The sequence below is a fragment of the Convolutriloba macropyga genome, chromosome 7 (assembly GCF_964194025.1).
Source record: "Convolutriloba macropyga chromosome 7, txConMacr16.3, whole genome shotgun sequence".
Lineage (NCBI taxonomy): Eukaryota > Metazoa > Xenacoelomorpha > Acoela > Convolutidae > Convolutriloba > Convolutriloba macropyga.
In genome coordinates this window covers 73,227,446-73,254,977 of record NC_134474.1, presented here as the reverse complement: position 1 = coordinate 73,254,977, position 27,532 = coordinate 73,227,446, and the positions used below count along the sequence as shown (strand labels likewise).

Genomic DNA, 27,532 nt, shown 5'->3' with positions numbered 1-27,532 from the left:
TCGGCTCTTTTGATAACTTGAAAGAGCTTTTTGACTCATTGAGAAAACATGGTCCTGCTTTCGGTTACCAGCTTACCAAATCCCACATCATTACCAAAGAAAATATTTTTGAAAAAGCACACCAGATTTTTGTTCACGACGAACTGGAAATAGTGGACTGTTGTAGAGTACTTGGTAGTTTAATAGGTTTTCATAATGCCCATTTTTTTTCGAAAAAGCACTAAGACAGAAATTGTTGTTAATTAAATAAACGACAACTGTTGATGATGCAAGATTGGATATCAAGGCCAACGGACTTTGGGAATCGAGGTTCAACAAAGCCTATTGTTGATTAAAAAAATTTTTCATCCCGCTGGCAAAAGTTTGCCCTGAAAGCAGTAGCGAAGCCTACAAGTAACACGAAGCTATTAAAAACAACATATGAACAAAGGATAACAGGTTGCGAAAAGAGGACAACTACGCTAATATATATCTACGGACAAAAATCAGCTTCTGCTGAAGAGTTCCATTCTCTGCATTCGTGGGTCAAGGACGCTGAGGCGGCGCGAAATTCTCGATGCTTTAATGGGAGCGGTGATTGAAGAAGGGAGGCCGTTTGTATATATAATCATTTACTTATAGATTTAAACAATACGAAATGCTTTATAAAGACGTAGTGCTGGGAGGGCCCCGGAGCATCCAATATTCACCCAGTGTTTGGGAGGGGCATTTCTTAATTTACCTTTTCGCATAAACAGGAATTGAGCCTTTACTACAAGTCATTAATCAGTGTTATCAGAAGAGCATAGTCAAAACTTCACTAATTGGTTAAGTTGCTTCCGAGTAAAGGTAAAGGCTTTTGGAAATTATACTTTTTTCGAGAAATGTGAAAGGTATGCTTAGAGCATTGCCGGCTTCTGCTACGCATAAATCATTCGTTTCATTGAATTGGAAGTACCACTGTTTTAGATAGAACTAATGGTAGCGAACATCTTGGCAGCGTTGTTCAGTTGCATTTCCAAGCGAAGGGGATCATCATCTCCAGCGCATTTTGCGTTGGACAGTACAATGATAAGCGGACCTTCAAATTTTGTGCACTTATCCCACCTGGGTGTTGATGACTTCGATGACGAAAGAGCTTTGCAGTCTTTCAACTCTTTCTCAATCCTAATTCAAGAGCGGAACAAAAACCCAGAGAAATTCATGCGAGGGTCAGCATCTGAAAATATACAGCTTGGAACGACGTTAAAAAGTGTCCAGGAAGCGCAGACAGTGACGTGAACAAATCTGCCATTATCAATGCAATAAATTAGAATAAACCTGGTTGCTTCGCTGCAACATTTGCTCCCGTTATTTTAGCTAGAATTTTTATTTGCTCCAAGTTATCGGATACTGTCCCCTTTACAGTGCAATACCTCAAACGAAAACGGCACGTACGAAGGCGTTTACTAAATTAATGGAAATAGTATTTTTTTAAATGGAGTAGTTAAATGCGAGTCAGTGTAGCTTACGCCTCATGTCTATCCTACTTTTACACAGATATGCGATTTGCGATATGAATTGCATGGACATTTTATTAATTTGTACAGTTTGGCATTAAATTTTAAAAAAATGAATTAATTTAGTCTTAAATCGTCTCGATTCCTCTGAGAATTCTCTAAGTATTCTGCTGTTTAAAATGAGCTTCCGATTTGCAAGCAGCTGTTTTTCAGATCCGTTTGTTGGCAGAATGGCACCTAAAGTTGCAGCCTCTGACGAGAAGAAAAAGAAGATGACTCTTCTTCAAAGAAAAATCCGTTTGAGCGTAGGTTTATTTATCGACCTGAATTTATCAATTTGATATATACTCAAATGATACAAATTTAGTCAGTCCAATTATTTGCAGAGCATGGAAGCGTTCAAAAAGCTCTAGATAGGCAATTGCTCCGCATGATTATTTGCTCGTCAATGTGTTACAATCAGCTCAATTTCGCATGCATTTTTTGCAGGTTTCAAGCTTCGACTTGGAACGGTACCAAAAGGTTTTGAAATGTTCGCTTGTTGCAGCTCAAGAGGACCAACGCCAACCATTTGTAATAGGGCATTCATTTTATTAGAGTTCTAATCGGTTTTTGATCTAAATATAATACGCTATATGACTCATATGATTTGCTTTTTATTGCTGGTTGGTGCAAGAGTACTGCTAGCGAAATGATATTAATTGTGTTGTAAAATTCAAATTGGCGTCATGAGTTGCCCCAAATCAATAATATGCTTTGTTATAGAAACAGAAGTACTCTGTCAGACCAGAGAAAAAGCACAAGAAAAAGGGAGCGTACCCGAAAGTTACCCTGAGAAAATCCCTCACCCCAGGTACCATCGTTATTCTTGTGGCGGGTAAACAAGTGCACAGGGGACGCAGATTGGTATTCGTGAAAATGCTTGACTCCGGACACTTGCTGTTAGCCGGACCCAAAGGTCTAAACAGAATGCCTTTGATGCCAGTGTTGCAGAACTTTGTGATTGCCACTAGCACTAGCATCCCCTTGACTGATGCTGTGAAAACACAGGCTGATAAAATTGACTTTTCGATGTTCAAGAAATTGCAAGAGAAGAAATCAAAAGAATCTGGAATCTTTACCGACTCAGCAGCAAAGGTAGACATATTTTCAAGTTTTATTTGTTGTAAACAAATCAGGGCTACGATAATGTTTAGGTTTCCTCATCAATGAGCAAAATCAAATTTCTAAATGAATGTCCACAGGGTTACTTATTAATAGCTGCGGTAGTGATAGGTGAGCGGAATTATTATTGGCCTTCTTTTGCTTTTTCTACAATCCAAAGAATTAAGATTGTATTGGGGCGCTGTCGGTTCTTACTTTTTGGGGAGCGAAAAGCGAGTGGGTTGGAAATATGATTTTTTTGGAACTGGTTTTAAAGTGGAGGGAATCTTGTTCACGTGGGGTAATTAACTTCTCTTTTCAGTGTTTAATAGCCGCACAGCGATAGCTGGGGCTATTATTCTTCTTCTCTTGGTTTTTTACAATTCAAAGAATTTGAATTGTATTGAGGCGCTGTAATTTTTTTAAGATGTGTTCTCATATTTTTCAATGACTGATCTTTCAGAACGGGATAAACAGGTAAAGCCCAGCGGGCATTGAGTTTCATTAGAGGCCCAAAGTGGACGTTAGTAGTCCTTCAAGTGCTTAGAGTGCTCCAGCTGCTGGGATGGCCTCAATTCAAGGTTAAAAGGTCATTTTTAGGAGTTTTTGGGCTCAAAATGGTGCAATTTTTCATGTTTTTTGTTTTTTTTTTAAGTTTTTTGATTTTTGCTTGATTAGTCTTAGGTTGAAGTTTTTTAAAGTTGATGAAGGCCTTTTGCGAGACAAAAGTACTTGTTATGACCATTTTATGAGCTATATGTTTTCGTACTACAAACACACAAAATGATACTAGTTTTTGCAATTTTTTTCAAGTTTTTGAAAATTGTCATTTTTGCGTTTTCCCAGCTTCAGGGGCCAGGGAATCTCCTTTAAGGTTTGATAATAGGACACTGTATAGTTTCTAGTAATAATCGAGTGGTTTTCAACATTTTAGTGTCTTGAATTTTAGCATTTTTTTCGATAAAATCTGCATTTTTTTTCAGGTTTCCTTAAGTTTTATTCGATATTTGTCCATTTTCAAGTGCCAGGAAACCTATTCCATGGTCTGAAAAAAGGAACTGCATAGTTGTTAGTTTCAAAGGATTTGTTTTCAACAATTTAACCTTTCGAATTTTGAAAATTTTCTGATAAAACTTGCAAGTTAAGTTTTTTTTTCAAAACTTTTCCTTTTTCAGTTTTTCTTGCCTGATTAGCCAGATAACTTTATACAGGGTTTGATATTATGTTAATAAATAGTTGCTAGGGGGTAATTGGATGGTTTTCTACATTTTAATCGAACGAATTTCTGTTTTTTTTTAAATTTGAAAATTTTTAAATTTATTGCCTATCGATCTTTGAACCAATTAATTTTTTAAGGCTTGGAATTGGTTTACTGGATAGCCCCTAGAGACAATAGAATCATTTCTTAAGAAATGATTCTTAAGATATTAATATCACGATTTTCAAGCAACATTTCAATAAAATTTCTATTGATATATTTTAATTTTTGAAAATTTTCGAGTTAATCGATCTTCAAGGGCCAATGAATTTTTTCAGGCCTTGTTGATATAAGACTGCACCAAATTCAGAAACAAAATTTGGCATTGAAGATATTTTTAAAATAGGTATATTTAAAGGGATCAAATTTTGCCTTAAGGGTAAAAGCTTCAAAGTTTTATCAATGATTATATATTTGTTTAGTTTGTTTGATTGTTTGTTTCTCAAATTTTTGACATGATTTTGTTTGTGTTTTGGCTGGCGTCCTTGAATTGATCTGTTGGTCAGGTAGAGTAATTCTAAGTCTTTCATTCAATTCTTTGAATTGTATTTCAGGACTTGTCCTGCTGTTTTTTTATTTCGTCGTCAAGATTTTTGTTACGACCGTATGACGTCACAACCACTTCAAATCTGCTTTTTGTTCATTCGTTCATGCAATTTCAACTGAAGTGCAGGCGTGACGTCATTTTTTGCTCTAAGTGGAGCGAGTTTTTGTTCATCCGCGTTATTAAATTTTTGGTCACACTTGACCTCACCCTCAAAAATGACTTCCTCACTTTGAAATTGACTTTTATTCACTTTAATTCAAAGAGATAAGGTCAAATGAGTGTGTGTCACTCTAAATGAAGGTTATTTGAGAGCAGCTAATAGAGGCAGCCAAAACTTATACATATTTTTTTAAATCAAAATATAACATCAGCCTTCAATAAAAAGACGATTTTTTTGGTCTGTCTTTTTTTTTTACTTTTTTTAGACTGCAGATCTACAAAGCTATTGCGGCTATTTTCTGGCAATCTGCCTGCTGTGTTTTTTCTATGGAATGCAACGATAAAGTAACCCATATGTTCTAATTGGGCTTAGTTGCCACTGTCTGATTCCATTTGCCATTCCTCTTATCAATCCCTTGCCATTGTCTGAATTGGCAGCTAATACTTTTTTTTTTGTTTTTTGGCACTATTTTTGATAATAAATTATCAATGATTTTTGTTGTTTTTGTTGTTATTTTTGTTTTCTGATTACGTAATCATATTAATGACAGGTCTCTGGTGTCGCTAACGTAATCATATTAATGACAGGTCTCTGGTTTCGCTAATGAGGCATAAGTACAGTAGATCGTTTTAGTAGATTGATGATGAGTTTTATGGCTCCAATGATATTTTTTAATATGAAAATTAGTCTTTTTGCGTTATGCTGTTGACTTAGCAGCGATTTGTATTTGAAGATCTTTTGAATCTTGCCTTTCATTATTATTATTGTTCATGTTTAATTCATTAAAGCGAGAAAAAAATTCTAAGTTTCTTCCACTGGCTGCTAGATAAAACATTTTTGGTATATAGGTACGTGTTCTTTAATTTTAACGCCACTAGCTTCTAAATCCATTTTGATTATCGCCAAATTTGCTATCTTTTGCTATGTTTGTTACTTGTATTTCGTCCTTTTCTGCAAAGATGTTCATTTAAAATTTATATTATGGTTTTGAGAATTCTATCTCAATGAAAAAATGTATTACTTTAAATTATATTAGCGTTTTACTTTTTCGATTTTTTTGAGTTGAAAATGCTGATTTCCGGGTTTTCAGTCAATTAAATATTTAAGATTGTAATTCAGGACTTATCCTGCTATGTTATCTTTGTCGCCAAGACTTGTTGGGACCATTTAAAATCTTATTTTCGTTAATCTGTTCGTGCATTTTAGATTGAATTGTTTTCGTGACGTCATTTTTTAACTCGTAGTGAAGCGAGATTTTTTGTTCATTTGCGCGAATGAGTTTTTGTAATTTATATCACTCAAAAATGGCTTTCAAAATGAATTTACTTTTGTTGAAGTAGATATCAAAATATGATATTTCAACAATTAGTTGAAAAAAATATTCTTGAGCTTTCAGGTCTAGAAAGCTATCGCTATTTTCGGCCAATCTGTCATCCATATTTTAGCTTAGCAAATACCTTCATTAGATGCAAGGATCTGAGTGCTTGGGGAATTTTTATCGTATAAGATCTCATAAGATAAAGTTTTACCGGGTGAGAGCTGATAGGATGTTTATCAAGTAAGATTGGCGAGAAAATATTTTTTTCATGTTAGATTCAACTATTGTCTACTCAGATGTGATAAGATGCACTCCAGGTATCATGGAATTTGTAAAATCTTACACAATAAAAGTTCCCGAATTGTTTGGTCAGCCTTTGAAATGATCATTTTTGATTTTAGGATAAAGTTCATGGTCAGGCAGCCGGTTCCCATGACCAGGTGTAGTTTCTTAATAGCCTCGTATGACTGGGATCATCGTACTTTTTAAAATTTATACAATTATAATTGTTGTGATGACGGACTTTAATTAAAATATCTGTGCACTTGTTTGGAGTAAGGTTTGTTTGGCCATTTTGAGTTGCTCTTATGAGATGAAGCCTGAACTTGAAGTAGTTTGATATATATGAAAGCTCAAAAACTTTCAGGTGATATGAATTGTGTAAGGCTAAAATAAAAGCAGAGGAAGCAACTCGAATGTGTTTAATCACATCTTAACTTGGTTGTTGAAGACTTGAGAATGGGTTGACAGTAAATCAATTAGATAACTACCATTTTGATATCCCGAGCGTGGTGCATTGCTACCGACGTTTCTCGTTCGTGATTGCATAATTTTCAAATGCCCGAGAGTTGTGCAAAAATACCTTGCAAGACTTTAAATTCAGATTAATGGGTGAGAGCATTAATGAGCTCGGAAGTGTCCTTGTAAACCTACGATGATTTGATATAAAATTTCCTTCAGCTCACATATATTTGAGACGGATGCTTGATCAAAAACTCGACAGTTAATCAAAAAAACAAACCGTGCTAAAGAACAGCACATCAGTCTTTCTGGGGTTACTGACAATCACTAAATGTAATCTTGATAAATTCATTGTTGTTTTGTAAGAAATTCAGTGGTGGTTAATACGTGCCAATTTTTAAAGAGAATCGAAATAATGTTGGACCTTTTTAATAGCAGCCTCAGCTTCTCGACAGGCTATTATAGTGCGCCTATTTTTTTCGTTAAAAAAATTTTCACTTCACCTTAGTTCACAGCTTGCTCAACATTTTGCGTGAAATCTTTGACTTCTCTTTCACTCTTCTCTCATTCTGCTAAAAGTGTTTTTAGACAGCAGTTGCCCAGCAAAGCAATTCAAAATGAACAGAGTCAGTATCAAAAAACGAAGTCAGAAATAAAAACGAGATAAACCGAAAAAAGTCCAATTTTAGATGCCCTTTACTCGATATTTGTTCTTAATTACCATCTCTAATGCTTATTTGTATTAATACTAGCCCCTGTGTCGTCTCACTTAGAAACAGGAATGTTCTCAGCTCCAAAATGAGATCAAAACAGTTCGCACTTTAAAATTGTTTGTACAAAAATCTTTTTTTTAATTAGTTTTTTAATTCCAATCTTGATTATGGGAATCAATGGCGACTATTGTCTGGCAATCTGCCAGGTACGTTCTTAATTGATCTTGAACGCTTTTGAAGTTCATAGCAATTATTGGAAACGTTTTGGTCTTTTTTATGCAAATTTTTTGCTTGACCTGTTTTGCGCTTTCTTCTATAACATTCATTGACTTCTCAAGTGACTTTTTCACGCTTTCGTTTTTCAATTTTGAGTGATATCTATTGCTCTTTCCGAACTAAGGCTTCTTGAGTGGTATCATTTGTGAGTGGTATCATTAAAAAGCACGTACATCCTAGGATTCGGAGTTTTAAAGATTTTTTTCGATTTTCGTTTTTTACAGGGAGTTATCGAGGTTTGAAGTTTTGTGAATATTTGACAGTTTTTATTCACATTTTCCGTAGTCTGCTAAAATTTGGCTCAAATTTGCTAATATAAAATAAATTAATTTTTAGTAGAGTGTTATGGTTACCGTTAGAGATAGAAGAATGTTGCTTATTTATTTGATTGGCGATTTTATTGGCCAAAAATTTTGGTAGCAATGCCTTTTTGTCCACTGTTTAAGTTTGACGAAACTGGAAACCTAGAAACTGCTAACACTGTCTCCGTAAACTCCAAAATTGAGCTAATTGAAATCCGGTGCTCTATAAAAATCGTCTGGAATTAAAGTTTTGCTTTTTTTAACTCGATAATTATACAAAATGCGTTCTTGTTTTTTTGTGTTTGGAATATTTCACTTAACAAATGGTCTTATTCGCAAACATTTGAAACACTTGGGTGGTTTGTTGGACGCGAGCCGAAATCAGTGATAGGTTTGATATTACAATGGATTCTTACAATCAGAAATTTTTCAAAATTTAGTTTGATGCTGCCTTTTTTCAAAATTATTTTACGTATAGTTTTTTAATGTTTATTACTGTCAAAATTTTCAACTCACGGCTCCAATAATGACAGCTTCCATTAACGTGAAAATGAGGCCAAATGTAGATATAGTATGTTTTCAGAGAACCTAAAGGTTTTTGTGGCTTTGAAGAGTTTTAATAAACTTTAACTGATTTATTGTTTTGCCTTCAATTGTATTCTTTTTCGGTCTGATTACTGATTCGAACCAATCAAAGATCCAAATAGCGTCCTCAAGAGGTGTAGATGAACCTCTACAATGATTTAGGTTATTATCCAATGTTTCTTATGACCTTGAATGTATTTGAATATATTTGTTTTAATCTAATAACTGTCAACTTTTAGCTTATTCTCAGTAACTACAGGTCAAACTTTCCTTCATATTGGATACAATATATTTTTTTCGCAGATTTTTGTTCTAAAACATCGGTTTCTTGGTTTGGGTACTGCGAGTTTTTGCATAGTTGCCCATTTTTGCTGTTTTTTTGTTTCTTTGATAATTGTCACATTAATTAACAACCTAACCGAAAAAAGCGTTGAAAAATTCGTAATTGAATAGATTTATTTTTTTCATGTCTTATGGTTTTAAGGGCTGCAACTCAAATCCCTTGCAGAATTTGGTGAAGATTTTTTTAAAAATTTTTGCGCTGTTTTCATTGTTAATTATGTTGTCGTAAGCCAAATAATGGGTAATAAAAGGTCTCAATGGCCAAATGCAGATATATGAATGAATTTAGTAGATTTAATGACTGATATCAGTATATAGCTAATGGTTTGACTTTCAACTTAATTTTGTTCAAAAAAGTAAATGTATTCTTCAATTTATCCCTATTTGTGGTTTCCGTCTCATATTTTAGAATTTGGTATCCTTTTCGTAATTTAGCGTCATTATTGAGAGATCTCTTTATTTTTGAGATTTAATTTGATTTTTTTTAGTTCGGTGGTTTCGTAAATTTGTTTGAAATTTTTTAGTTCTGCTTCTGTTTAATGTTTTTTTATATAGTCTTTTGATTTAGTCTCACTAATAACAGCAGTTAGCTTTCGAAGAAAACGAAGTAAACTGTCTACTCTTTCAGTCGAAAGCGTATTTTGGCCATGAATTTTGAAAATATTTGTGTTAAAAAGACACTTAATTTCTGAGCTCTGTCAGTCCTATTTCTGTCAACTTGTAGCTTAGTATCTCTATAGACAAGTCACATCCCTTATCTTTCGAAATAAAGTTTGATCTGTATAACGGTTTTTTTCGTTGAATAATCTTTGTTCTTAGTACAACGAGTTTTCATAAATAGTGATATTTGCATATTCACCCATTGTTGTAGGTTTGTTTTCTTTCACAGTATCACAATAATGGCGGTCCTCTCACCATTTGAAAAAAAATTATGTCAAAAATATAAATGTCATTAGTGAACAGCTTAGTGTTGAATTGGCTGGGACGCCGTTTTTGGGCAACTTTTGAATTTTTCTTATTGCCTGTTTTTGTTCTTTGTAGTCGTATGACATATCCTGGCTAGTGAAAGGCCTCACTCACTCTCTACGGAAGAATAAATGGGTTTCTCAATGGTTTCAGTTGATGCATGGTGTTTTTATTTAGTTTGACATTAATTCTTTTCAAAAAAGCAACGTTTTATTAAACTTTGCTCTTTTTCTCGTTTCTTGTCGACTTGTTACCAAGTCGCATTGTTACCAAATATGGGACTTGTTACCAAGTCCCATATTTTTATCGAGTATAAGGTGATCTTTTTCATGTAAGTTTCATCTGATGCAGTTTTGCTTTGGTTATTAATGATTTTTAAAAAACGGCAGCGTGTTTTGGTCGTAATTATTATTTGTAATTATTTGATTTTATCGCCGTTTTTTCTGGTATTCATATTAATGACAGGTCTCATCGGCCTTCTAAGGTAGATTGTTTTATTCATTTAGTAGTTTGTTGAACGATATGTTGTTTTTTTAAATCTCTTCCTTATTTGGTAGACAAATTCCTTGTTGCTAATATAAAATTGCTTGCACTATAGCAACAATAAAGGACTGATAGACGAGTGGGCGGTGCTTCTGGTTAGCACCGGGAAGTCCATGGTTCGAATCCTGGCGTGGCCAACTTTTTTTCCACCCGCCTATCGTTCGAGAGCAATTCTAGTCGGTTTATGTTTAACGTTTGATGATGCGACTTTTAAGGATGCAATTCTTAATTCTTTAATCACAGCTAGTTTTTTGGAGTAAATAACTGGGAGTTAGTGACTCTATTAATGGACTGCTGTCAATCTATTTTTTGTATCTAAAATTGTACTGTGGGAATATTAAAATGAAATACAGAATTACCTCCATGTACTCAGTCCTATCTGCCCCACTTCTAAAATGTTTGCCTCGCCAGTGGTCCGAGAGCAATTCGTTTGACGTTAGTCTGTTTAAGTTTATATTTGTTACAATGACTAAACAAACAGATTTTATTTATTTTATGAAAAATCATGAAAACATGAAGTCAAGCCATGCAATTTTATCGAAACTGTGCGCTTTGTAGTTAGCAACAAAGTGTTAGGCGAATAAATCTTTCAAATTTATTTTAAAAGTCCCGTAGTTGCATGCGTAAGATAAAATATTTTTAGGTAACCTGTTCAAAATTTCGAAAACCTCTCCGCACGCATCGAAGAACATTTTGTGGCTCCTGGCTAGTTTTGATAGTATAAGAAATTTGTTAACTTTAATACAAGTTGAAAAAGGGAAATTTCAAACACTGGGGGGAGGGAGCGCTGTTTTTTTATTGTTTGTCTAGGTTATTATTCGCTCTCAAACAAAATTTGTTGTAATATTATTCCTCTCAGTTTTTTAGTGCAATGTTTCGTTTGCAGATTTTCCTCCGATCTTAAATTTCGTGTCTTTCGGTCTTGAGAAACATGATTAACCGTAAAGCTGGAGGGCAGTACGTTGCCTAGCTGTTCTCTAAGAAACTTACTAACTTAATAGTCCAGGAGTAGGGTGATTCACCGAAACTGCTGTGGAGACTTAAATTCATGGCTTGATGGGCAATTTTAACCACCCCCACCCACCATTACCACCACCACCTGAAGCAACTCCCCTGTCCACCAAATTTTTCTATAAAGGCGTTATATATTAAATATATTACGGTGACAATATGACCAATAGCAGTTTACCCATTGCCATTATGCCCAATACATTTGATATTTTCAATAATCCGACCACAAATTAGACGTCGCTATTACACGTATGTTTTAATATCCTCAAGCGGATAATTTAATTTCATGTTCTGTTGTGATAGTTTTACAGCAAGTCCCACGGGCCGCTGAGGCATGGCCATGGCCGTTAAGTACGTTAAATCATATGTGTCGCAGCGATGGCTAATTTGTAGTCGGATTATTGAACAAAAGTATCCCAATGAATTGGGTATAATGGCTTTGGGTATCTTGTCGTGACACCGTTTGGCCCACCTGTCGTTGGAGAGTAATTGGCCTTACGGTAGTTAAGATTGTCTGAGTTAATTCTAGGTCCAGTGCTAATTAGTCTTGGTTCTTTTTCTAGGCCTCCACTGAACCCAGAATTGACCCTGAAGTTGAAAAGGCGCTGGACGATGCACTGATGGCTTCAGTCGAGAACTTCTCCAAGGATCCTCTTGAGAAAGAGATCTTCACAGCCTATATGCGCCAGAAGTTCACACTGAAGAACGGCCTCATGCCTCACAATATGAAGTTCTAATCACATTTCTCTGCAGTTCTTTTGTCTGTTTTGCAGATATTTGATGTCAATTAATGTTGCTTAAATATTAATTGTTGCACGAATTGAACTTCACAGTCGAACAGATTTTTTTCACTACTAGAGAGTTTAGCCAGAAACGACGAAAGACTAATTGCTCTCAAGCGAAGTTCTTTATGCAATTATTCGCTTTGTCGATTTATCGTCTGACGCTTCGACTTCTCTGGTGACTTTTTCGCTCTTAAGTTAAGGCATGTTTTCAATTTTGGCAGCAAATATTTCAGATATCCGATTAAATTTACCAAAATAACCATGATCATTGTAACATTGGTAGGTATAGTAATGTCATCAAGGCTATGTAAAGAAATGTGACAATGAGGAATGGGTCATATCGATACTTTGACTTCACAAAACTTTCTCAGGGAATGAAAAATTTCTTTATTGTGCAAGCGCTAATGTAAATCGATTCTGTGGCTACTTTATTCAGGCTAAACTGTTCCAGTTGTCTGTTTGTCCAAGCAAAGTAAGTTTTCGATTAACATCAGTTGATTGAATTTTGTATATTAAAGTGCGTAAATTTATTGTTTTCCTACAGGGTCGGGGGTTTCATATAATCGGGGATAGTAATTAGTGTACTGGCAAAGGCAATTTTTTAATACAAAGGAGGTAGCATTGTATTGTCTACTCTTTCATCATAAATTTTTCTTGGATTTTGGCATCATTTTTTTTAAAAAATAAAATAAATCAGATTAATTGCTCAATTAATTCATTTGTATGAATTTTACTGGTTTAATAAACTATTCTAAGAGACGTTCCTCTCATAGGCTTAGAAATTCAGAAAATGTATTTTTTTATGTCTTCAGATTTTCGAGCCTTATTAATTGCTCTCAAACAAAGTTTGTAGCAATTACATTAGTCCGGTCGATCTTTTTTGATGCGATTTTTCGTTTGGCAGATTTTTTTTTTGTCGGACCCGTTTAACTTTTCGTCCTCAAAAACGGGATAAAAAGTTAGCGCTCAGGGGGCATTAAGTGCTCTTAGAGCCTTTCAGCTCACTAGTTTCCAAGTATGCGATTCATAGAAACTGTTTTAGAGACTTATACTTATGGTGTGAAGGGCGGTCCTTAGAGGTTGACCCCCACCCCTGCACATCGTTCAGGCCGTAAAGTCCCCCTGCAGCCAAAAAACTGTTGCCCCCCGGTGCGCTCACCTCACGCCCATTCAATTAAGCTAAAGCTAGCGTCACTAAACCGTGGCTAGCTACGGACTAAGCCAACCGCTCGCCGGTCGTTTGAGAGCAATTAGCCCAACGTTAGTCTGTTATGTTTATATTAATCCTTAAACATTAAGTTGATAACGAGCATGACCTTATTTTGAATTAGCAAATTAGCAGTACAAAGGCAACTTGAGTACTTCATATTATAGTATATCTTTCAGTATATTCGATTGGAACTTAAATTCTTCCAAAAAAGTTATTTTGGTTGATTTTAGTTTAATAAATATACTTTTTCTGAACTTTTATTTGCGCTTCACTGATGCGTTTTAAATTTAGTATGTGCAACTGCTTATTTAAAAAATTATTTCAAAAATTCTTAAGGTCAAATATTCAAAAGTTTTGCATAATGTGTTCCTTTTCTCTAATATACCAAAATTCATTGTGTGAAGGCGGTTCGTAGAGTTTGCCCCCGCCCCCACTTCTCACCTCATCAGTCGCACAATCCCCCACATCGTTCCAACCATGACCGAGCGCGCTCGATCACTCCGTGCGCTCCTCTCCCCTGCCTCGCTCACCCCGCGCCCTTCAATAAAGCCAAAGCTAGCCTCCCTAAACCGCAGCTAATTACTGACGATGTCAACTGCTCTTCAGCAATTTGCCAGATGTTAACCGGTTATGTTCAATTTTTGTAGCTGCTTTTTTATGACAGGTTTATCTGATTTTTGGTTCATTTTTAGCGATGGCTTACATGATTATTTTTATTTTGTCTCAAACGAAGTTTTTAAGAATTATAATAGTACACCGGTTCTCAAAAACGGTATAAACAGCAACGCCTGGTGGGGGCATTATTTTCTTAGAGCTTTACAGCTCACTAGTCTCTAAGTATGTGTTTCACAGGAACTGTTTTAAAGGCTTAAATTAGTGTTTAGTTCTTTTCGAGTTCTGTTCAATTTGTATTTCTGCTGTCCTTTTAATTGCTCATAATATCTCAGCAACTGCACGAAAAGATCGATACTTGCTGGATCGCTAATGATTGAGTTTAGAGCAGCAAAACAACGAGTTTTGATTAATGATTGAAAATGATGTATTTGCGCTACGTTTTTGTTTTCTATATTCTTTTGCTGCCAAGTTTCAAACTTTAATATCTAACGAATAATAGGTTTTTTGCTTTGTAATTACGGTTTCACATGTGTGGTAGGCACGATATTTTTTTATTTTGGTAGTTGTCAATTGATTAAATATGATTTTTAAATAAACTTGATTTTTTGAGTTTTTGTCTGTCGAATTTTTCTGCCTATACCTTTTCTACTTTAGTTCATTGTTGTTTTCAGAATAGTATTCTGGGACAACCTCGTTTGTATAGATTTTTAATTTGGTTTTTGTTGCTTGAAAACAAGATAAAGTTTTTAAGTTTTTTGGAGGAGGGAGTTGAATGAATGTTGTACATATTCCTTCAATATATGATTAAGAGAAAGCTTTTAGTGCTTGCCATGTCTTGGAGGAAAGAAGTAAGTGAGATAATAGACCAATTGATAGAAGCAAACCAGGTTATACAACATGAGCATCAAAAGCTCGTGTCTGTCATTAAATCTTTCAAAGCCACAGCGGCCACTAATGGAGAAGCCGAACTTAGTTGCTCCAATGACGTAGAAAGCTCTGGAAGCTCAGCGGAGAAACCAACACCTGGTTCTGAAGAACAAATTAAAGATCAGGATGATGATGATAAAGAAGTGTTAGTATTGGATCTTAGAAAGGGTGACGATGTTGATCAATCTGAGATCTTGTATGTTGCGAAAAAGGAAGATGTCAGGCACTTAATTGAGGAGTCAAAGCAGCGTGCTCTGTCACAGAAGCCCCTTTTCGAGGCAGTTGGTTAGTTGCCGATTTGGATCTTTTCCGTTTGTGCCCCCCTTTCCCTGTACGCTATGCACCCCCCTCCCCCCAGTTACAGCACGTTCCATTACATAGTAAATCCTTATGTAAAAATATGGCACGTGCGTCTGTGGGGTACAAATGATATGCAACCACTAAGCTGTGGGGAACAAACGGAAAAGATCCGCCGTTTATTTAGGCTCCCAAAATTGGAATTTGAAATCGAAAGCAATGAAAAACTTGATATGTAGCATTTTTCATAAATTTGAGAAAACCATCTTTAATTACGCGCTAACAAAATTATGGAATTTTAGTCTTGTTGGTCTTTATTATGCTATTTTTTTTTGGCTGACCGACGTTTAATTTTTTGTTGACCTCTTCGCGCTCGATTTTTTTTCTGCGGTTTAAGTTACCGTCTTTCGGAATTTTCACTAGCTGAGCTCGATTGGCAGTAGTGCATTGAAAGTCAGATGGAAAGTGCGTGGATTTCAGCTTTTTTTTTCATTTTCAAACCGACCGACATCTTATGAAGATATAGCCATATGATGATGCAGACTATAATTAACCCCGCTCGCTCAACATATGATTGTTGGTAATTTTTTTTTGCTTTCGGTTTCTCAATTTTAGAAGTGTTTGGTATCGCTGTGCTATGTCGTAATGTTAAGAAATTTTCATAGTTAAGCTGTATGTTTTTCGGTACATAGACCATTACACCGCATCATGCAAAACTACAATGTGGAGGGGCGAGAAAAAAATGGAGCTGAAGACAAAATATATTTTTGAAGTAGAAATGAGTTCCTTGGTAATCAAATTTTACAATTTGTCAATATGAAATTGACCTTTTACTCCTTAGCGATTCTAGTCTTAAGCTTATCATTAGATTTGTCTTGGCTTTGATTTGGTCAAGTTTTTGTTGCGATTGTTAGGTGACTCTACTCCGTGTTAGCTTTTATTCCTTCATTTGGGCAATTTTTTAACTGAGTTGTGTGTGACGTCATTTCACTGTTATCAGAGAAAGTTCGCTCAATTCAAAGAGGAGTAATTATTCTCTTTTTAAATTGTTGACTTCTTCACTAGATTTGGCCACTCTTGAAAAAGTGTTTTGTTTAATCTGCTGAGCAAAAGCGGAGAGAGTTTAGAGTAGTTTTAATTCCTACATAGATGAGAAAGAATTTATCAGATTTTTTTCAATCTCCCCCGATGAGAGGGTGAATTCATAACGCAAATTGGTCTGGTCGAAATAGAAGAGAGCTATTTCATATTCAATCGGAGCTACTGAGAAGAGATAATTCATACAGCAATTTAATGTCGTTTAATTACATGGGAGCGAGCAATAAAAATTACATACACTAACCCAAATGCCACAGGGCTTTATCACTGTGAGGCCATGATACTGAACAGTATGCTAATATTGTTTCGAATTACCTAAAGTTAACCATGATCAAAAAGACAATTATTAATTTAAAACTTTGTATCGTTTGAAACGTTAGTTGGCGACAAAAGTAAGTTTTTTAAAAAAGGAACACGTTATTTCCTGAAATTATATTTAAAATACTTCTTGCAGGTAGTGTATGAAATAAATAAATAAACAGAAAAAAAATCATTTTTGAATTGTGAACACCCAATAATTCAAATGGTAGATAAATAGATAGATTAATATATAGATAGGTACGAACAGCACACATCATGAATTGAATTTAAATTCACGCCAAGTTAATTGGCCGAACTGAATTTGGCCTGGGTCCTTCTTCAATTTTCTTCAAAGTGAGATTTGTTTCTTTTTTCTTGGCAGTTACAGAAGATTTTGACAAGGTTTCTTTCGCCCTCAAAAGTTTCATTATGATATCGTACACCACTATTGATCACCCGCTGTTCAATGTATTTACTTCTAGCAGTAATTTTATTTACTGATTTTCTCGTCCGATTGTGAAAATACAAGTTGGCCGTTGGTAATGGAATGAGAGAAATAGTTTTAAATGCTTGCTTTCTGTAATTGAAATGTTGTCTAGTGTATAGTGCAACCCTATACTGTATAAACATTCGACCTGGTAATATGTTTTTGATCAGTTTAAGATCGTGAGAGTTAATCAGTGTTTTTTGAAGCTTTCAGGAATGCAGTTTCGTAATGTATAGACTGATTTTATGCCTTGTGCCATACTTCGTGAAATATTTTCTTTACCTCGGATTGAAAAGTGAGTTTTATCAACAGTAACCCCAAGATATGTTGCTTCCGTTTTCTCTTAAATCTTTTGTCAATCAATTGTAACTGACGTATCTTGGATTCGTGGAGCTAAATATAATGAATTCCGTTTTGTCAGCATTGAGCCTTAGAGAATTGCAATCAAAGTAATTAACCAATTTTTTGACATCCTTTTCGAGAATTTGGAGACTATCTTGACCTTTTTTCGGAGGAGAAATTGACTGTGTTATCTGCGTGTTGAACCGTATTAGACATTGAATTGTAGGTCGTTAGCGTAAATATTGAATAAAAGGGGCCCGTGAACTGTACCTTGCGACCTGATTAATTTCAACCAGTCAGATTTTACATCGTTTACTTTAACACAGTGAAGCCTATCATAAAGAAGCTTTCTGATAATGATTTGGTTGAACCGGTGAAACCCAATTTTGCGAACAAATTTTCATGGTCTATCGAGTCAAATGCTTTTGACAAATCAAGGAAAACGGTTACTGTATGATCTTTTCTATCAAGCGTGCATCGTATTGTTTCTGTTAAATATACCAGTGCGTCTATCGTTGAATAATTATTCCGGAACCCAAATTGCGTTTTGTTGTAGATATTTACTTTGAGATATTCTTCAATTTGCTCTTTAATTACACATTACGATAGACGCACTGGTATAATTGATAAAGCAGGTATATTTGATAAAAAAACTTCTGATAAAGTAGGTGTTCAAGAGATTGGTCTTTAGTTTAATGGATTGTCAATATCACCTTTTTTCAGATAAAGGAGTGATGTGAGCAAATTTTAGTTGCGAAGGAAATTGTTCGGCTTTCAAAAATTCATTAAATAGAAAACACAACAATTTAGCTAGTTTTGGTGCTCCTAATTTAAGTGCCCAAGCAACCAAGTTAGAAGGGCCCAGTGGTTTATTTTTGACAATGTCAAGAAGCACTTTTGGGCATTCATGGCTAGTTAAAAATGTAAAAGAAAAATTGATGGGAACCGAGTGGTGGTTTTCAACCTGATATTTTCTATCATTATTATAAAACTTAAAAGCCCCTAATTGATTGAAAACGTAGTTGAAGTTATTTTTCGCAGTTTTGGAAAGTTGGATTTAGATGCTCTTAATATTTAATTATTTTGTTGAAGAAAATTTAATCTCCTTATGAGTGTCAATGTTAAAAAAGTGTGTATTCAAGAAAATTTTGCTATATTTAGTCAAATTTGTATGTCAGCAATATATTAATACTTATTTTTCTCTTTTTATGTGGGTTTTACTGGTCTGTTTTTTTTATTTTGTTGTTTAATATCCCAATAACTGATTAGGAAGAAACTTCAGTTTTTGGTCAAAGTATTCTAGCTGTCTACGCAACTTTGTTTAGTCAACTATTTGACTTAGCTGATTAAAGTGAACAACTAGCCAAAACCAACATATCGCAAGTACTAAATGCCAACTACCAAGTTATAATAAAGACAAGGAAAATCATGGTAACAAAATTGTAGTAATTCGGATTTAAGTTTTTGTTCCGACCCACATGTGGGTGAAGGAACTATATACTCAAATGGGTTCTTTTTTGTTCAGACAATTTTGGCCGATCGATATATTCATCGTAGAGAGTTGAGAATGGTATCATTAGAAGGCTAGTCCAGCGTAGAATATGGAATTAAAAAGATTTTTAATTTTTGTATTTTAAGGGGAGTTATCGTGGTTTAAACTTTACAGAAAAGTAGAGTGAATTCCGTTGTTTTTATTCACCTTTTCCGTAATTTTTGACCAAATTTTCGTTAATTTTGCTAAAACTTGTTAAATGTTATTGGTTTTACGGCAAGGATAGAGAAGGATCGGCAACTCGTTTTAACCGAGCTTTTTGGTTAATATTTTTGCTAAATTCTTCGAATTTGATACTTTAACTCAAAAAAGGCTCTAAATAAAGCTTTTGTTTCCTACTTAGTTTAAATTTGCAGAAAGTAGAGGCCTAACAGCTGCTCGCAAAATCTTTGAAAACTCCTACAAAAAGAAAGCTGTACATTCACTTCCTGTAGGAGTTTTCTGGAATAAAATTTTTGCCGGTTTTTTGAAAAAAAAAACCTAAAAGTTATACAAAGTGCATGTTTTGTTTGTGGTTAATTGAAATATTTCATTTAATAAATGATCTATTTTGCAAAAATATGGATCAATTACTTGTTTTTGTTGAACGCTGAGAAAAGTCAGGGCTCGGGGTCAAGTCATGGATTCTTACAATCAAAAATTATTCGGATTATATTGGCGCAGACCTTTTCAAAAATTTTTTCGCAGTTTTGTTTTTTTTATGTTGATTACTGACATGAATTATTTCAAATTGTGACGCCCAGTCTTATTTACAACCAAATAAGGCCATATGAAAATACAGTTTGGCTTCAGAGAAAAGCTCAAAGTTTTTATGACTTTGAAATGTATTTTCGTAAACTTTAAATTATTTCCTTTTGTTTTGGATTCAGTTGTAAAACTTTTTGCAACGAAATGACTACGTTTTATTAATTACAGGTTTAAATGAGTTTTTAAAATGCTGCAGGTGAGCCTAAACATTGCCTTCAATTATTATCTAATGCCTCATGACTTTGAATGTATTTGTTTTAAGAGAATGTTAGTGAAGATTTGAAATTTGTCCATTTTTAATCTTATTTCTGTCCACGTGTAGTTTAGTCTCAATTTATACAGGGTAAAACTTATTCCAAGTGGAGAAAAAATACTCTTACATTCTTCTATTTTCAAGTAATGTTTTTTTGGCTTTCTTACTAAGAAATTTGATGAAAGTTTTGTGAATTTTTGCATGTTTTCCTCTATTTGAGGTAGTTATTTATTACTTTTTCAACTAATCATAAATAATTATAGCTCCAATTGGCATTGAAAAAAATGCGGAAAATATATTTTTAAATGGCTTCCGTGAATAGCTGATAGTTTTAACGATTGCGAAGCCGTTCTCTCAAAACTTCCTGGATTTGTGTCTTTGCCTGTAATTGTGTTTTTTTTTTCATACGGCATATCCCTTTCAATCAGAAGCACTAATAGCTTCTATGGACGTTTAAAGAATCTTTTTACTAATTTTGGGTTAGAGTTGAAAGTTTTAATGACCTTCAATTAATTTTTTAATGAGAATAATTTTCTTGTTTTTCCCAATTTTTGCATATTTTCCTGCATCTGGGATTGTTATTTGTTCTCTTTTCAACTTATCACACTAAAAATAGTTCCAACTGTCATTGATGAAATGCGCAAAAAGTACTTGTTCAATGAATTCAGTTAATAGCCTACATTTTTAACGGCTGCGCATCCGTGCTCACAAAAAATTTGTTAGATTTTTTCTCCTTTTTGCCCTGAAATGTCGTTCTTTCTGCTATCGTTCGGCCTTTTTATGACAATCAAAGTTTTTCAACGCTTCCACAATTCTTTAACTGAATATGTTTCCTGATTTCAGTTTATTGTTAACGGTTTTAAAGACTTTCAATTTTTTTCTCTAAAAACATTTTCGTTATTCCCATTTTTTTATATCTTTGTTGTCAACAAGTAATTATTATTGACAGTACTCATCAATTATCTGTTGCTCTAAACAATAATTCTGCTGTTGATTAGGTTTTGGCAGTATTTTCTGTTTTTTTAAATATATTCAGCTAGTTTTGGTCGTTATTAATGTTTGCTAGTATTTGTGTTTGGATGTTTCTTGTCCAATACTCTCATTGATGGCAAGTCTCATCGGCTCTCTAATGCAGCTTTAATTGTTTGCTGAATGTTATGAGAGTTTTTGAACCTTTTCTTTCTCTTCCTCATTTGGTAGACTAATAAATCAAAGCGTGGATGGGCGGGGTCGGAACATCATGTGCGAACGCTCATTACCGCGCGTCCTTGTTTGAATATGTGCGCTCATTGTGTCGTTGTGTGCTCCCGCAACAACAACACAATGATTAGAAAAACTTGCTTGTTGATCAATAACAAAAGTCAGGCTCATTGAGTTCAAGATTCGCAAGTTACCAGAGAAGCAAGTTGTCAGAAATTTTTTTGCTTAATTTTCAATTTTTATACATTCTCCAAGGTTTTTCAGGCGCACGAGTTGTTGCTAGTGGCTTAGCTATAATTGAAAGAATAATGTTTTAACTCGATATGAAATTGTTAACAATATTTTTTATCTCATAGGCTAGGATTAGATCGAATGAATTGCATGCTGTGTAAAGAAGTTAAGCGGTCTTCAAATGGATGTTCCTTTCGAGTGGTAACTTGTTACTGTCACACGTACGCCAATAAACAATCGTTGTTGAGAATTTCGGGTTTCAAGGTGGTGACAGATTTATCAACTCTTTTCACAAGGGTGATTTGTCAGCCCACAATTTTTCTCATTACTTAAGACTGAGCCTAAGCTTTAGCAATGATCATGTTAACATTTGGAGTGTTTTAACATGACACATTACGTTTTTGAGCTGACCCAGGCATCGATTTCCGGTAAATCCACGCAGCGAAATCGTAAGTAATACCCATCGCGTTGATTCCCCCGTTAACATTAAATGTTCTCAGTGGGATTCGCGTTTTCTTTCCTGCCGGAACATAGGGAAATTTAAGTGCAAAAATACCGGGAAAGTGGAATTACTTCCGAGAATGCGTGCACTGGCCTGGCCTTACCTAATGAAAAGTGAGGTTTAGATTGCCTTTATTGTGGAAAGACGTTCACTCTTGAGTCAGTTAAGATGTCAGCAATCAAAGGGGCATGCAGATCTTGTGATTCGAAGTTCGAAGAGTGTTGCGCCCACTGCGGTTGCCAATTCAAAACATTGCAGCTAAGAGCAGAACATACTAAGTTCTGGCATAAGAGCTTCTGTTTCATTTGTCAAATTCAATTCCAAAGTTACGAACAAGCCGAAAATCATATTTTGAAGTGTCTGGCTGCGTGTCCGAAAATGAAAAGCAGTATCTACACTAAGACGTTGTTCGCGGCTACTCCCTCAGATTTGCAGCTCAAGTGTGAAAAGTGTACGTTTGTTACTAACAAGGTTGAAGCTAAGTTGGAGCATGTGAAGAGCGTCCACAAATACGTGCAGTGCTTGATCTGTTTCGGAATGTGCGAGAACTCGGAGGTGTTGAGGAATCACATTCTGGGAAGACATTTGAATACGCCTAAGTGTATGATCTGCCAGGTACATTTTGATTTTTCGTTTAGATCGAGTAGAAAACACCCTCAAGTTATACCCGAGAAGATGCTATAAAGCTTCGCGTGTTTTAATATTACCTTAGCACTCTATCTTGTATCAGTTTTTCATGAAAAATGCATGTTAATAAGGCACAATAGTTTATAGTTTAATTAACGCAATTTTTGGAGCTGGGAAACAATGCCATAAAGAGATCGGAATTGTTTCATTTTCTTTAAATCGTATTGTTTTCAGTGCCATGATTGCACAAACAGCTCGTTTTTCGCACTCATAATAGTTTGACTAGCCTAATATGCTGTGTCGTATAGCCTATATGTCGTTTCAATGTATTTATGATTTTATGAAGTCGGGAAGATGTAATTATGATGGGTCGCGATCTATCGATGAAAAAGGGGATCTTTTCAGTTTGTGCCCCCCCCCCCCCCCCCCACCCCCAGTACGTTATGCAGCCCCAGTTACAGAGCACGTGTCATTACATAGTAATTCATTATGTAAAATTATGGCAAGTGCGTCTTGGAGGGGGGGGGGGGGGGGGGGGGGGGCTGCAAATAACATACACACACTAAGCGGCGGCTCACAAATGAAAAATATCAAATTTTGTATTTAATGGCACGTGCTTGGTAACTGGGGTGGCATAACGTACTGGGGGCACAATATAAAAAGTTCCTTAACTTGAAACACGTGCGCAACACATTTCCATATCATGAATATTAGTTTAAATGTGAGTTTGGCCGCAACCTTTGTAAATACATGTCATTTTTTGCAAATAACTTCAGACTGCACTGTTGAAAGATACCTATTGAATAGCTGGTTATAACTTGGTTTTGATCAACCCCATTTTTTTCTCCGTCTTTTCTTCTTTGAAACAACACAGCGGGGCTCATCTCTTGGGTGACACGGGTTTGTCTTTAGTGTCATCTGGCAACTGAGAAGATAGGTCCGGTCTAACAGTTTTTCTTTGTTCACAACCATCCGCTTCGGGCGTCGAAAAATCACAGTACCGTTTTCACCCGAAAGAATCACCCTCCCCAACTGCCAGACTGTTTTCGTCCAGGTCTCAATGAATATTAGAGCATCACTTCAGATAATTGAGAACCCTCAAGATAACGAGGGAAAAAAATCCGTGAAAAAAGTCCCTCACCCCAGTCATATACAGGGGAAACTTAAATCTGGAGATGAAGGTTCTGTTTTGCATATTTTTTGATATTACTTTTTGAATGACATTCGTTAGATAAATTATAGTTATTCTACATTTATTCTCATACAGAAAAACGTCAGTTGGACGGCGACCACTTGAGCAGTTTGAGAAAAATTCAGAGCGATCATTAAAAGTGTAAAAGCTCTGTTGACAATTTTCGTCTCAGAAAATGAAAACCAAGCAACAGCAAAATCAATTAATATACGCCCACTAAGCTGGCGGGGGGGGGGGGGGGTGTGTTCACAAACGGAAAAGATCGAAAAAGGAAGTAAGTTCCAAACTCTCGAACAAAAATAATAATTAACTTGAACGCTTGAACTCTATGCTATATGACTTCTCTGTCCTTTTTGACCTCCCGAAATATTGATAGGATGAAGACATGAGTAGACTCAAACTGCTTTCTAATATCTCTCAAATGGTCAAATTTTTTAATGCTTTTAAACTGCACCTTTTGAGATTAATGACTCCGAAACAATTTGTATTTGCCAACCATTTTTGTTTTATATCAATGCTTTAAGTTAAAGGCTGGTGGAAGTTATAAGATTTATAACCGCTTTGGGTGTTTGTTATTCGCGTTGTTATTATGCCTTATCGGTCTTTGGTTTGCAATTATTTTTAATACATTCTAATACTAAACGAAAATATTTTTTTTAAATATAACAGTCTCTACATATTATTGTCGTTCGATGTGTGACTATGACAACCCCGTTTTTTAGAAAACTTAATTTGCCAAAATTAATAAAAAGTTGTTCAGTTGCTCTGAAATGAAGTTCCAAGCGATTAATTGCTCTCGAATGAGAAGATATTATTGTAAACGTGTGTTTTTTGTTCAAATTTTTTGCTTGACCGTTTTGGGCTTTTCTTTCAGAACATTCTGTGACATCTTGAGTAACTTTTAGCACGTAAGTTCTTCATTTTAGTGATCTAAGTTGCTCTCGTTCTGATATGAAGTTCGTTGGTAAAAGCGATTGTGTTCGAAAAGAAGGCAAAGGAATTGTGTCTGAGTGTTTAAGATGTCAGACTGCCAACCTGGCGGTCTGTTTCGAACCACTGTGGGGCCATTTTTTGCGCCAATAAAACATTTCTAAGCTACATCGCGTTCTAAATTAAATTGACCCCGCCGTCGTTGGAGAGCAATTCAATCGACATTGGTCGGTTTTTTCTTAGTTTTGACTATTGTGTTCTGGTTTAAAGGTTTGAATAGGCTATAGTTTTAATTTTTCTTTTTAATTTCTTTGAGCTGCTTTTTTAATTGCTCTTGAACGAAGTTCATAGCAGTTATTGTAAACGTGTTGGCGTTTTTGTATTCAAAATTTTCCCTTGACGATTTTGTGCTTTTCTTCTAGAACATTTTTTTGACTTCTCAAGTGACTTTTTACGTGTTCTCTCTTCATTTTTGAGTGATCTCTATTGTTATAATAAAATCGATTGCAGCAAAGCAAAAGTAAGGGCCTGATAGCCGAGTGGACAGTGCATCTTGTTATGGAGCGGGAGGTCAGTGGTTCGAATCCCGGCGGTGTCGAATGTTTTTCCACCCAGCTGTCGTTCGAGAGCAATTCTTCCCACATTAGTCGGTTAATGTTTGATTTTGTTGTCTTTGAGAACGTCTGTTTGCAGGATATTGCTGATTGTTTTTCAGTTGTGTTCGCAATATTTTGTTTTTGTCATTTCATGTTATTGTTCAAAGGTGAATTGAGTTTTCTTATGGAATGTGGTTCTAACTCCTCGTCAGATTCCAAAGCCTAGAAATCAGTTTTAAGGGCTTCTACATTATTGACTTTAAGAGTTTTTTTCACTAATTTTCTTAGTTTTGCGACCATGTCTTGCTATTTATGTACTCTCATTTTTCGCGATTAAAGGCCAGCGTAGTTTTAAAGGCGATGTAATGGTAGTAAAATTAACCAAGTGTCTTAACCAACTTTTTTTTCGCCTGTTGTTTTTTTTTTGGGGGGGGGGCTTAATCCCCAATTAATTGTTCTCGTAGTGAGGAGAGAGAAGAACACTTGTTTTCGAGCTGTAATCTTTTTGATAGATCCTGAACTGTAATTTCATCAAGTGAATCAAATTTCTCTGAGTACAATAGCAATGCTATATGCTGAGCCAAAGGCATCAGGTTGATTGTATGGGCGATCATCGGGTTTTTGGCCGTTTTGAATCGATTGAGTTTGAGGATTTATGAGGGCGAGAAAATTACATTCAGATCCTGAAATGGAATATATGGGATAATAATGTGTGTTAATGCACTTCAGCCTTAGTCTTGCATACCAAGACAAGTTATATTGAACACTTTAATTCTCTGAGTTTTCCCAAATTATAATCTCAAATTGATCAACATTAATACTTTTACATCCGCGCCATTTTGGTTACAATTGTGGATCAAGATGAAACTTTGGCGCAATTTACATACAAATTGTGGTTTGAAACGGTAAATCCAAGCTATAAATAATATAGGAGCGATGAAGTCAATTATTGGATGACTTTTGGAAACGAATTTAGTGACTTCTTGAATGAAAGTAGGAAAAAAATCTGTTGAATGGGGGATACATATAAAAAGTAACTTGGTTACTTTACATTGTATTTTGGCAGTTATCGTTTGGGGAAGTGTCGGAGAGAGTGAGGCACAGCAGACGTAGACACGGAGACACATGTCCTTTGTGTCAGATGGATGTTTGTGATGGATACAAGAGACATGTCACTATCTGTGCAGCCCAGATGCCAGACAGTCTCAAAACCCAACTACAGTCTTAACTTTTAGCTCAACAGAGGACAGCTTTCTCTATCCAATAACGCCTCCTTATCTTTTGTCATAAAACGCATCTTATTTTATAAAACTGTCATTACGCCTTTCACCTCAGAATTGTCATCACCAACAACAGCTGTAATTGTACTTGCTTGCCAAGCAGAAGACAACTGACAATTATTTGATTTGATTAGTTCAGAAACTGTCGGCTTCTGAAAATAAGAGAATTTTTTAAGCCTATAATTTGAGAGCAATGAAGATGGGTTTCAGACTGGATTTCTCAGTTAGCGAAAATGGAGAAACAACTCGCGGTCTGTAGCAGTCCTAAGAGACTGCTTTCAACTGAAACTTTTGAAAAGACATCATATTTGCCATAAAAGTGTCGTTTGCGAGGACAACCAACGCATGTTGCAGTTACAAAGCTGAGTTGCAGTTGAAAGAGTTAGCAGTAATCGGTTAACCAAGTACATTTTAGTACAGCAACAGACAGAATTATGATTTTTGTTTTGTCTTTATTTACTATGTAGTTAATACAATAGAGTAGTCTAGCTTGCCAGCAAAAAAGGGCTCTGTTGAACTAACGAACCATCTGCTGGTTTTTATATGTCGAATTGCAGCTTAGTTGTAAGTTAAGGAAACAGCATTTGATAACATACCTTTTTTCATTACAGCTAGAAACAGTACTTTCTAAACGTTGATGATGTTTCAGGTCAGTTCGAGCGGTTAGTTTGTTGCTTACTATAGTCATGAAGGAAGAAAAATTAACCCAATGGCTTTGTATGTGATAATAAAACTTGAAATGAGGTATGGTGTTGAACTATGTTTTCATATAGTTTTTATAAAGTTCTACGATCATTGTTCTCGATTGTTTCTTAAATGCATGTATATTTAAGTTAAAAGATGAGCCTCGCTACTGAAGTTCATAAATTGACTTGTTTAAAATTGTGCATTTTACTTCAATTGTGTATGGAGGAAATTGTTCATATTTGTCTTTTTCGTCTTCTGTCAATTTTTAATCTTCAACAATCGAGCAATTCA

General features: G+C 35.2%; 2 protein-coding genes across 4 annotated transcripts in view; both read left to right on the top strand.

Moving 5' to 3' along the window:
• Positions 1-12,221, top strand: part of LOC142343317 (uncharacterized) — a 199,289-nt gene extending 187,068 nt beyond the window's left edge. For 2 of the 3 annotated variants that reach the window (XM_075395145.1, XM_075395144.1), the window contains exons 2-5: positions 1,690-1,783; positions 2,244-2,615; positions 6,306-6,344; positions 11,947-12,221. In XM_075395145.1, coding sequence (XP_075251260.1) covers positions 1,709-1,783; positions 2,244-2,615; positions 6,306-6,344; positions 11,947-12,120 — 660 coding nt within the window. In that variant the 5' untranslated portion in view covers positions 1,690-1,708 and the 3' untranslated portion in view covers positions 12,121-12,221. The remainder of the gene's footprint in view (positions 1-1,689; positions 1,784-2,243; positions 2,616-6,305; positions 6,345-11,946) is intronic. The other variant, XM_075395146.1, reaches the window with a different exon arrangement.
• A 2,436-nt stretch (positions 12,222-14,657) lies between these two features.
• On the top strand, positions 14,658-27,490 carry LOC142342523 (uncharacterized). The gene is made up of 3 exons (XM_075393871.1): positions 14,658-15,205; positions 22,054-22,544; positions 26,341-27,490. The coding sequence occupies exons 1-3, from the start codon at positions 14,770-14,772 to the stop codon at positions 26,500-26,502; spliced, it is 1,089 nt and encodes a 362-aa protein (XP_075249986.1). The 5' UTR covers positions 14,658-14,769; the 3' UTR covers positions 26,503-27,490.
• Positions 27,491-27,532: the final 42 nt, after the last annotated feature.

Bases quoted from the DNA above. Each gene is read 5' to 3' on its own strand.
- LOC142342523 (XM_075393871.1), top strand. From the start codon at position 14,770: ATGTTGTACATATTCCTTCAATATATGATTAAGAGAAAGCTTTTAGTG. The intron at 15,206-22,053 runs GTTAGTTGCCGA...AGTGAGGTTTAG, and splicing joins GCCCCTTTTCGAGGCAGTTG to ATTGCCTTTATTGTGGAAAG. The intron at 22,545-26,340 runs GTACATTTTGAT...GTATTTTGGCAG, and splicing joins CTAAGTGTATGATCTGCCAG to TTATCGTTTGGGGAAGTGTC.